The sequence below is a fragment of the Drosophila pseudoobscura genome, chromosome X (genome assembly GCF_009870125.1).
Source record: "Drosophila pseudoobscura strain MV-25-SWS-2005 chromosome X, UCI_Dpse_MV25, whole genome shotgun sequence".
Taxonomy (NCBI): domain Eukaryota; kingdom Metazoa; phylum Arthropoda; class Insecta; order Diptera; family Drosophilidae; genus Drosophila; species Drosophila pseudoobscura.
The window spans coordinates 36671193-36683425 of record NC_046683.1 but is presented as its reverse complement, the minus strand read 5'-3'; the positions used below and the strand labels follow the sequence as shown (position 1 = coordinate 36683425).

The following is a 12233-nucleotide window of genomic DNA, read 5'->3' as shown; positions in this document are numbered from 1 at the left end:
TCTCCTCAATGGTTAATACTTTATTTTTCATGGTTATTTCCAACGCCTTCTATAATTTCTGGGATATTTGTTGCTTGATTTTTGCAATTATTTGCTATGCAACAAGCACCCTGGTTGATAAGTAGGGTGCTGACGCTGTACCGTACGTAACGGTTGTGAGTTTATACTCTTTTAACTTTTCATTTGGATTATCTCTCCAAATTATATGCAAATATTTTTGCCCGTACATTTTTTCAATGTCCGCAGATATCACAAATGGCCATTTACGCCATAATATCGAAAATATCTTTTTGGATTCTTGGGGTCCAACCCACATGATATCATTTAAACTTTTATTGTTTGTGGTTTTTCTGAAGCATCGAAAACCACCCTCAGCTTTGTCGTTAAACTGGAATATCTTATGACTCCTTGATGGGGCAAATAACACTTCCCATCATCTTTGAACTCTACCATATGTCCTAAGTTTTAATATTCATGCATACACTTTATGTAATATTCTTTTAATTTTTTATTATTTCTGAGCTTTTTTTTTAAACTGTAAAATCGCGCTATAGCTTGGGGTTTTGAATCTCCTAGATCCTTTTCTTTTTTAAATGGTATTTTAACCACATACCTACCATTCTCATCTCTTCTTGTTGTTTCAAGAAATGCTTCTCGCAAACATCTTCTTCTACGTCATTCTTACTGTTTTCCTTAGCTACAGTTTGCTTCCTTATTTCTAGATGGCTCAGCATGCTTTGAATATCAAATTTTAACTCGTCAATCTGGTCGTCGAAGCTGTCGTTTGTTTCATAGCTAAGAAAAAGCTCCTCCATTTTTGAGCTCAGTCTATCACTGAGGAAATAAATTTTTCCCTTTCTCATTCTACACTCTCCCAGTTTAGCTTGATCTAACCTCTGCATTGTTTGCTCTAAATACCTCTTCAGGTTTTCCACTATTCTGTCGATTTCTTCAACAACTTTTTCTATGCTATTGTCAATTTTGGGCTCTATGTCTTCCTTCAAAGTTCCAGTCTCCACTGATTGTACCTTTTCTATTTCTACCTTCCCTTTCGTTGGGGTTTCATTATTTTTGGACTCTACATGCTTTTTATGTATGCATAAATTTAACGCATTTTTTCGTACTGCTGTCTCTTATAGTCGTCATGATCGACTACTCCATACTCCAACAGTGCAGAATTATGGCCTGTAACTTTGTTCTTAAGGTCTCCTAATCTTTGGATAACAATGCTGGTCAAATGACCAGCTTCAATCTTCTTAATTTCTTTTGTTATCGCAGCTTGAGCCTGTTTGTTCCGATAACATCTTACTTTAATTTGTTACTTAATTAGGCTTAAAAACAAATTGAGATATATGATTTGTGCTTCTGCTGTTGTTGTTACTGCTGCCGCTGAAGCTGCTGTCGATGCTGCTGGTATTGCCTCTGCCTAAATCCATGCTGCTATTGTCGATGCTGCTGATGTACCTGCAGCTATTGTCACTGCTGCTGATATCGATGCTGCTGGTGTCGATTCTGCTGGGGTCGCTGCAGTTATTGTCGCTGGCACATTGGGCACAGAATTTTTTATTTTGCTACCTTTAGCTGTCAGTGAACTAGAAACTTGTTCAGTCTCAAAGGAGCTAGTTTAACTCCGTGCTCTTACCACAGGGGAGAAACAACGGAGCGTCTGGAAGGAACAAAATGTTAAGACATTAAAAGAAAAAGTCTAGACATTTGCGAGTTGAGTCATAATTCAAACTAAATTTTATTCTTAAAATCAGAGCCTTATATGTGATTTGAAAATGAGGTTAGGAGGTACAATTTTGTATTGTATAATTATCGTTAGACCTACGCAAAGGATACATTTTACTGCTGGTGTCTATTTGAGTGCATGCTTACATTAGTGTTACTTGCATTGCATTGGTTAAGTGTGTTCTCCCCTTGTGTTTTGTTGTAGTATGTTTTAATGGGTTACAGATCTTTGTTTACATCCGAACTGTCATTACTTATCTACTTTATGAGATTTCTTTAGAGATCAGTTTTTTGATACATGAGTGAATGTGTTCAATAATATGTTTATGTTTGAACATTCTGCAAGGGGCCCAAAGTGGCATGGTTTCGACGCTACATTTACAAATAACCGATACAAAGTCAGTATGTCTCCACTAAGCCAGAGGGCCCACACTGCAGCAGGAAGAGTGTGAGGTGAGTGAATGAGTAAGCGTGTTGTGTAGCCACTGAATTTTCATTTGTTCCCTTTGGCTATAATATTAATCTGATCTGATCCAGATGATCTGCTAGATATGGTCATTCTCTACGACTGCGCTACTCTGCGCTTTTATTTTTCTCGGCTCTTCAAAATTGTGCATGCCACAGATTTTTGTTCGTTGTGGGGGCGGAAGGGGGCATGTCAAAATTTAAAAAAAAAGTATTCAGTGTGATATCACAGATTCCTCTAGCTCTTATAGTCTCTGAGATAGATAGATAGAGAGATAGATAGATAGATAGATAGACAGATAGACATGGCTATATCGACGCGACAATTGATGATGATCAAGAATATATATACTTTTCACCACAAATCTAAAAAAAGCTCCGAAAATCAAATTTGTAATACAAAAGTGTTATTAGTGCTATTTATTTTGGTGTTCCATTACGCTTAGCTTTTGCAAAAAATCCTTAGAAAGGAGACACTTAAACCTACTTGATATTACAGTAAAGTACAACACAAATTGAACAGTGGTCATGTGATGAAATAATAAAGACTTATAGAACAATGTGCGTATGTAAGAAACGTGGACTGACTGTACGCTCGCGGCCCCTTCCCCGACACCAGGAGAGCGAATTCCAAAAGCGAAAGAGCGGTCGTCAGGGAGAGCCGGTTGTCGCCGGTGAGCGGACCCTCGCCATTCAGTTTTTAACCTAATTTTTATCAGTCGTCATCTCACAAATTGTCAGCTGTAATAGTCGTACTTAATGAATCTATCTTATTTCCAATCAACCTAAATCATTATAAGCATTCGTAACACCTAATATTAATAAGCATTATTAAATAACATTATCGACAAATCTTTAAACTTTTCGAGTACCAGGTATAAAATAAAAAAATTTAGTTAAAATAAATATTCGATCAATTCAAATTTTTTTTTTAGGTCGCAACGAGCTTATTGCAAGGTACATTAAACTGCGTACTGGCAAGACGAGAACCCGCAAGCAAGTTAGCTCGCACATCCAAGTGCTCGCCAGGCGGAAACTGCGGGAAATTCAAGCGAAAATCAAAGTCGTAAGTAACATCCCAATAGTTCTTCAGAAGAAGAGCTCAAATTAACCTCTTCTGATGTATATTAAAGTATTTACATATTTGCCATATGCATGCGACTCTGAGTTTTGAAGGCTGCTATTTTTTTTTGTATACACAATATATACATAGATGAATTTAATGTAAAAATGTAGAACAGGAAAGAATTGTCAGTTCCCACATGCGAAATAGTGTATGACTCAGTGTCAGATTAGGGCTGTTCAACGAATTAGCACAAACTCCACCAACTCGTATGGGCAACACTACCAACCACTGATCGAAATGGTAGAATCATCAATAGAATGCCAAGATATATTTGCCGATCTCAATCTACGACTTTCAAATCAGACTGCACTTATACAAAGGTATAATGCCTCTGATATCCTTAATAGTTTTATATTGATGGGCACTTAACATCAATAATCGCATACACATCCACAATAAGCCTCCGACTACTATATATCCACTATCATCCCATAAAGCCTATCAATACACGACCAACTGAAACTCTTTTTCAGGAACCCAATGGTGTGTCCCTGCATTTATTAAATGGCAAAGATCAGACTCTGCAAGCCATGAGCACGATGACTAGTTCACAAATCGTATCTGCCCAAGCAGCCAATAATCTGGCACTGGCTGCTTCAGCGCTGTCCGTGGGTATGCACCACTCGAAGCATCACCCACATCCTGCTCACCAACACCAGATGGGTGTAGCTGCCGCAGCAGCAGTAGCTGCTGCAGCGGCAGCAGCCGCAGCAGTAGTGTGTCAGCCGACATTAGGTGCTGCTGCTGGGCCCTGTTCTACGTCAGTCTCAAAGCCGCCGCTAAATTCGTCGTCCTCACAGCGACAATGTGCCCACTCTCACCAAAACCATTCCCATCACAATCTGACACACCTCCCGCATAGTCATATGCATCCCCATCATCACCAGAATGCGGCGGCCGTTGCAGCAGTGTACCACTTTCAGCAGCACCAAAAACACCAGCAGCAAAGTGGGCCAAGCGAGCCTGTCGTAGCCGCAGTATCACCGATTCTTGATGTCTCAATCACGAGTCAGGGCATGACACCAACACAATCCCAGCCATTACACCATCCGCCGTTGTATCCGGGCGTAAGCAAATGTTTTATATACCAAATCAATTCATACCGCATTGTGCAGTTCCCTTCACATCTTAAAAAAAACATTGAAAGCAATACATAATTCAACCACAAAAGGCATACATAAAGGCATTGCGCATAAAAATAGTCAAGCAATTTTCTTTACTGGGACTACATTCATTCCTTACTGATGCTATGCAGCTACTGACCTGCAGACATACTTTGCGTACTCATAACACCACCAACTTCACTGTGTATCAACTGCGAAACTCATTTCTCCTCTTGCTCTTACTCGTTCGTTTACTCCGATTAGCTATAGATATGACTCCCGTTACTTAGTGCTTCGACCCGATCACTGATTTTTGTGGTAATCCAGCGCTGCTCTGTTGCTTCTTTGCGTAACAGTGACACTGACAATCGTTCAAATCATTTTTTTCGTGACATGTATTCTCATCTCTCTTTATGTGTCTCTGTTCTTCTTCCTCTCGCTCTCTCTTTCACTATCTTTGTGTCTACAGTATGTAATATATATATTATGTATGTATCTAAGCCGTATATGGCATAGTTGAGCAACATGTTTCATACCGTTGCTCGCGCTACGCCCACTGTCTATGCCAATGCTTGCTAACTAATTGAATTTGACTTCTTATTTTTAACACGCCACTTGATGCAACTGTTATAATGTTGCTACAATTTTTAGCAGAAGAGAATGCATAATAGTTGCTCGTTTGCATCATGCATGGGTCGTTGGTCGCTGGCTAACACTAATTTATGTCAATCAATTAGTAAGAAATTGATGAACCCTTTCTTATGTTCGATCATCTCGTGTAACTTCTAATAAAAATAACATATACTGACCGATGCAAAATTAACGAAGTTATGGACTTATCTAAGATTTTTAATTAATTTATACACTTTCTATTCTACGCTCAGCAATTTTGGCAGCCTGGACTGCAGCCCAGCACCTCGCAAGAGTAAGTTGCCATCGCCCACCCTTAGCAGCTGACAATACAACGCAATTGCATTGACCAATAGTTTCTATGATTACAGCATCAAGCCGTTCGCACAGCCACCATATCCTGCGGGTAAACCATCAACGGCCGTGTCCGGGGAGATCGAAGCTGGTATTCCGTCCGCACAATTGCCATGGGAGGGGCGCGCTATTGCTACGCACAAATTCCGCTTACTAGAGTTCACTGCGTTCATGGAAATCCAACGAGATGACATGGTAAGTTCAATAAAAGTCTTTGCAACTTCAATGAATTGATGTGATCTTCAGTTAACCTTGCAGTATAACCGCCACCTTTTTGTGCAACTCGGCGGCAAGCCATCATTCTCCGATCCGCTACTTGAGGTGAGAGTAATCATTTGCGGTACCATCTAAGAAGTCTACTAAACGTTAACCATTTCAGACAGTTGATATCCGACAAATATTTGACAAATTTCCGGAAAAGTCTGGCGGGCTGAAAGATCTCTATGAAAAGGGTCCGCAAAATGCATTTTACCTGGTAAAGTGCTGGGCTGACTTAAATACCGATATTACGACAGGCAGCGAATCGGGTGATTTTTATGGGGTAACGAGCCAGTAAGTCCTAACTCATCAGTCTACCTTACCTCATTTTTAACTATACTGAGAAAACTTTACTCTACCGTAGATATGAAAGCAATGAGAACATCGTGCTGGTATGTTCGACGATTGTGTGCTCATTCGGCAAGCAAGTGGTGGAGAAAGTAGAGAGCGAGTACTCACGACTGGAAAATAATCGCTACGTCTACCGCATCCAGCGTTCACCTATGTGCGAGTACATGATTAATTTCATACAGAAACTTAAAAATTTACCCGAACGTTACATGATGAACAGCGTGCTAGAGAACTTTACAATATTACAAGTGAGTTTAGTGTATGTTGGAGGGCGTTCTATATCTGTCAATGCTTTATCTTCTCTTTCCATCTCGTCTGATTTCTTCCCAGGTAATGCGAGCGCGAGAGACGCAAGAGACTCTTCTATGCATAGCGTATGTTTTTGAAGTGGCAGCGCAGAATAGCGGCACCACGCACCACATTTACCGTCTTATAAAGGAATAGCAAGAGCTGCGTGAAGCAGCGTCTAATTTGTCCGCAAACCCCACCAATGCACAAATCAGCGAATACATCAGCAGCAACACCAACAGAATCAAAAATACAAATAAAAGTAACAATACGATTAGTAGCCACCCTAACAGCAGTACCAACACCAATGCCAACGATCATAGCAAAAAGACGCAAAAGTGTGCTAAAAGAGATATTACAAACGGAAACGCATCTGAATTGGAAAAACCTATTAAATTGTCACCCACCTCTCCCCACCTACAGCACCAACAGCCACAGTTACTGGTCCATCAGAAAAAACTTGATACGATAGCTGCGCTACAGGTTAAAGAGGTTATATACGCACATACGCAAGCAGAAAGCACCTATCAGTCACAACAGCAGTCGCATGCGCGACATCAACAGCAGCATCGCACAAATGCGCAGCCGTATAGCGCATGCATCACTAGCAAAAATCAGGAGTTTGAGGCTGAAAAACTAGACCAAAAACAATTAGGCACATTAGAGCACTTTCTAAGGCTGTCCGCAATGGAATATGGTGTTACTGGAAATCCATCCGCTGCACTAAACCTCAGCAGTATTTGCGGAAAGGATCCCATATCTGAGTCCAAGCTAGATCTTAAAGAATCACAAGAGGTAAATTTAGGTGCAGACATGGAGGTGGTGGTCGCTGCTGGTGCCAAAATTGTCAGCAACCATGATCGCGAGCCGTAGACCATTAAGTGTTGGCGAGTTTGTTTGTTTTATCAGTTAGTAGTTTCCAATTTATTGATCGGCTTACCTAACACCTGCGCAATCTGAAATACCTACGTTTGTATCAAATCTTTACGTTTTCCTCCCTTTTTCCTAGGCAGGTAACCATGACTGAACTGATTTTCCAAATCGAAAAAAAGATAATATCATTGTACAAATTGTTCTAGTACATTTTTGTAACCTTGGAAGGTCATCCTTATTTGGATGTTCGTTCGATTTCTGTACATGTAAAAATAGACATAAAGTTAATTGAAAGACAGGTCATCTCTGTTGATCAAAAACTTGAATCACACATATTTTTCCACTCGTATAAAAACAAGTACCATTCATGATGTACATAGTATCTTCTGAGAACCAGGGTAAAAACTAACCAATTTGGGAATCTTTCGAAATTCCCGACTTCTTAAAGTAAAGTAAAAACGTTGTCATTTAAATAAAATAAAAAACGTTTTTATAATAACAATAAAGAGGAATTCTGAAAGTATTGAAGTAACCACAATTTCGGAATTTTTTGGATTTAAGCGAAGGTGTCTCGTATTTTTGTATTGGGGATAGTTGGTAATATCTAACACCTTAATTCGGGTGTTGTTCTGCGTGGACAGTCTGATGTAATTAAATCAATTTTAACACACATTTACATCAAAAATACATTTAATTGATCTCAAGTTACTTAAAATATATTTTTTGTTTAATTTTTTTTTATTTTTTTTTTAACCCCAACAAAAAAGTAAGCAATAGAAAACATTTAACAGTTGTTGCGCGCTGATTTTGAAGCAAAAACGAAAGAGAGAATATGTACATCGACTTTAATGCGTATACGGATGCGTACGAATATGTATGTATGTACATATTTCTTTATATATCCTTAGGTACTACATACATATTTCTGGTTTTTTTTTTTCAAATAATTTTTGTTGATATTTTTAAAGTATGTCACATAACAATATTGCTTAAGCGTTTTAATTATATTCAAAGTATGAAGCAAAGTTTGAATTAGCAACGTGTCAGAAGGATGCAGAAGTATTCTGAGAATCAATTGGTTACTCACTTGTAACTCGCAGGTGGTTACTCATGAGTTTGGGTTGGCTGTGTGACATCGACACTGCACAAGGAAATCTGCTCAATCCGATGAAAGCAATCTTTGCATAAGAATAGCTACTTGCAATAGAGAATATTTTATGAGGGACTGTTTTTCTCTTTTCAAACTTATTGTCAACGTACAACATACATGTAGTCCATACATATGTATATCTAATGAAGTTTATTAAGCATGAATCGAATGATCCACCGTTAATTAAATGATTATTTATTGATTTATAATGATAATTATTCATGACTATATGAAAAACTACACGAAAGCAGAAAAATCGAGTACGTAATAGGTATTTACGCACTCTCTGCATCCACTGAAGGCTAAGCTCGAACCTACGTGCATACATACATATGTACATATTGGTTTATTAGATAAGGAACCAGGTGTGCGGGGGAGTTTTGGCCAGTTCTCTCACTCGTTCACAAAATATAAGAAAAATCATTAAAAACGCCTAATGTAATTGTAAAATACTGTAATTCTGGTTTACTCGTAAATTGACATGACTATAACATGTAATAAAACACAAAATTCTAAATGTAAATGTAAAACCATATTAAATAATGTGAAGTACTTCGTTGTTGTACGAATAAAAAAAACGCATTTTTTTGTTTGTCTGTAAGTAATGTAAATTGCAAATGCAATTGAAAGCAAGAAACAAAGGCCCGTAACAATGGCGAGGGTTGTAAATTTATTCGAGAGCTTAGCTAAGCAGTAACAATAATAATTATAATAAAATAAGTATTCAATGAAAAACCCACTGTTGCAAAAAAATTAAATAATTACAAAAATGTCTTTTTAGTAAAAATAAAAGTTTACACGATTAATATATATATTGTAAAACTATAAAATCGATATGTTTTCTAACAGGAATTATATTTCAACTACAAACTGCAACTGAGTAAGAACAGAGACAAAAAAACCTTATATTAATTTAATAAAATAGTGCCTAACATAAGCAAAGTATTATACAATTCATTGGTAAATGGCCAATGGTAATTGAATGGGCACAGCAGAGGGCCAAAGCCTTGTTCTATGAGCACTCACCAAGCAACATTTTTCCGATTTTTTTTTATCGATTGATGTATTTCCAATTCAAAATGAAGTAAATATATATTTATGCACCTATTAACAGTTCACACATTGTGAATTGATTGCTTTGATTCGTATGCTTACAAATCTCATTTTTCTTAAGAATCTGATTATGTTATTTAGATAATATCAAGATACGCATACATACAAACACCCATGCAGTATAAATAACAATTACTAAGAACTTAGTTTTATATAATTTTCGGAAAACAATTCCTTTCTAAAGCTGTTGAGAAAGTTGTACAGAACTACAGATGTAAATATATATACGTATATATATTCTTACATTCATACATGTGTATGTTCATAAATAAGCACCTTTTTTAATATTAATTCAGCCTTGCAAGTAATTAAAAATATTTTGGATACTTTCGGTTTCATATAAATTGGTTTTATATAATTTATCAAATATGCATTTCTTAAAATGTTTTAAGATTTTCAAACACCATGTTCACCGTAATTGATCCTAACCCTAATCCTATCTCAATCTGGTTTAGATATACCCTATACATATGTACATTCAAAAATATGTGGATTTAAATAATCCGAAATAATTTGAAAGTTAAACTTTTTCGGTGATTAGTTCATGTTAGAAGGCAGTATGAATCTTAACATGAATAATGTTTACATTTGAATATGCGTATGGATCACAGGGTAAATGTGGAAAATTTTAATGTTCCTTAATGGTTCAGTTGCGTTTCTTTCATTGGTGCTCAAAAAAATTAAGGAAAAAAGAAAACGGGCATGATTGCAAAAATTGGGGAGTTTTCTGAAAATTTCGTATCGTGTAGAATAGATGAAACATTGGGTACGAAAACGGAAAAATTTTAAATCCTATAAATTACAACAAAAAATAGTTTCATAAATTATTTATTAGTACGTTTAAAAATACATTTAGCGATAAATAAAACAAAGGATAAACAGTGAAAAAATTTAACAATCATCTTTAAATTACAATAATTGATTGTACATGTATATTTTTTTTACTTTTCATTATAGAAAATACAAGCAGCAAACAAAAACATATAATAAAAAAAAAGGAATATGTGAAATTTACGTAAGGAAAAATGTGTCATTTTAATTTTTACACTGAAATGCATTAATAAAAATTTTAATATAATAAAAGAAAGAAAACTTTTAATCTTAAAATATCATGATATCATGAGAATCTGATCTTTTCAGATTATTTTGTGACCCATTTATAGTAAGCCTTTTCGAGAAAGCAACCTGCATTTTAAATAATTCTAGGTGTAACCCCATTCATGAGTACTACGAGGATTGCTATTTATTTTTCGGGAATAGAAAATAAGAACAATTTTTAAATAAAAATGGTTTTATTGTTTTTCAATATATTCCCCCTCATTATCAATACACTTTTGCATTCGTTAGAACCATTGCTCATAGCAATTTTTCAATACCATTTGAGACACCTTCAAAACATGGTTTTTGAACTCTTCATCTGCTTCTTCGGCGCTCGTAAATCGTTGACCACGCATTTTTTTTGATGTGAGAAATAAAAAGAAATTGGGTTCCTAGTCAGAACTGAAAGGCTTGACTGTAGGAAAATTGACCTGTTTGTCGCGATGTGTGAGAGCTCGCCTTGCCATGATGGAGATTGATTCGTGTTCGGCAGTTGGTTTTGCGAATTTCTCCGAAGACCTCCGGCAAAAAATGGTCGTTTACCACTCAGAATTGACAGTCCTACGTTGCTCTAGCAGAACAATGGCCACATGACCCATTCTCCCGAAAAAACAAGCAACCATTTGCTTCAAAGTGCTTCGTGCTCAAACAACTTCTGTTGGATTTGGCTCATCTTGAAACACCCACACGGTCGATTGCTGTTTAGTTTCCGGCTCATACGCATATATCCATCATTCATCACCTATCACTCCAATCGACGCGAGCCTTTTTTTGAGCGATTGATAAGTTACAAGGTATCCAACGAGAACAAACCTTTTTTGCAACTAAGTGTTCATGGAAAATGGAATTTATTGGATCCAGACTTCTGTGATATGTCACTGCTACAAAAATATTTCAAAACTTCGCCCCGCCCACTTCCGCCCTCACAAAGGACGAAAATCTGTGGCATCCACAATTTTAAAGATATGGGATAACCAAAAACGCAGAATCGTAGAGAATGACCATATCTTTTAAACTGCAGAATCTGAATTGAATCGTATCATTAGTTTAGCCAGAATCAAGAAAACAATTTCATTCTTTCTCGCTCTGTCTCTCTCTAACACACAGGTTTCATGGTCTGTTTTGCCAATTGCAAAATATGAGTTCAAGGATCTCAGAACCTGTAACAGCCAGAGCAACCAAATTTGGTATCCACACTTCTGTAATATCGGACCTTGACCATTTTGTGTCAAAATTTCGCCACACCCCCTTCCGCCCCCGCAAAGGACGAAAATCTGGGACATCCACAAATCTCAGAGACTATTAACGCTAGAGTAACCAAATTTGTTATCCGCACTTCTGTTAGATCTCACTATAAAACGTATATCTCAAAATTTCGCCCCACCCCCTTCCGCCCCCACAAAGGACGAAAGTCTGTTGCATCCACAATATTGCAGATTCGAGAAAACTAAAAACGCACAATCATAGAGAATGACCGTATCTATCCGGTTGCTGAATCTGGATCAGATCAGATCTTTTTTATAGCCAAAAGGAACAAATCAATTTGCAGTGGCTACGCAGCGCCCGACGTCACGCTCAGACTGATTTTCTGTCTCTCTCGCACGCACTCTTTGTCGTGTCGTTTAATATTAGCGGCGTCTGCCGGAGGAGAGCCATACTGACTTAGTATCGGGTATAAATGTAGAGTTGCGGT

The 12233-nt window shown here is 37.2% G+C and overlaps 1 protein-coding gene across 17 annotated transcripts in view; it reads left to right on the top strand.

The window, feature by feature from the left end:
- The window catches only part of sd (TEA domain transcription factor 1 homolog scalloped), a 71713-nt gene extending 63996 nt beyond the window's left edge, over positions 1-7717 (top strand). For 6 of the 17 annotated variants that reach the window (XM_033385025.1, XM_033385021.1, XM_033385024.1 and 3 more), the window contains 8 exons: positions 3132-3262; positions 3796-4389; positions 5310-5350; positions 5412-5604; positions 5656-5730; positions 5789-5961; positions 6032-6266; positions 6349-6479. In XM_033385025.1, coding sequence (XP_033240916.1) covers positions 3132-3262; positions 3796-4389; positions 5310-5350; positions 5412-5604; positions 5656-5730; positions 5789-5961; positions 6032-6266; positions 6349-6462 — 1556 coding nt within the window. In that variant the 3' untranslated portion in view covers positions 6463-6479. Of the gene's footprint in view, positions 1-3131; positions 3263-3795; positions 4390-5309; positions 5351-5411; positions 5605-5655; positions 5731-5788; positions 5962-6031; positions 6267-6348 lie in introns of all 17 variants that reach the window. The other 11 variants (XM_033385035.1, XM_033385034.1, XM_033385031.1 and 8 more) reach the window with 8 other exon arrangements.
- Positions 7718-12233: the final 4516 nt, after the last annotated feature.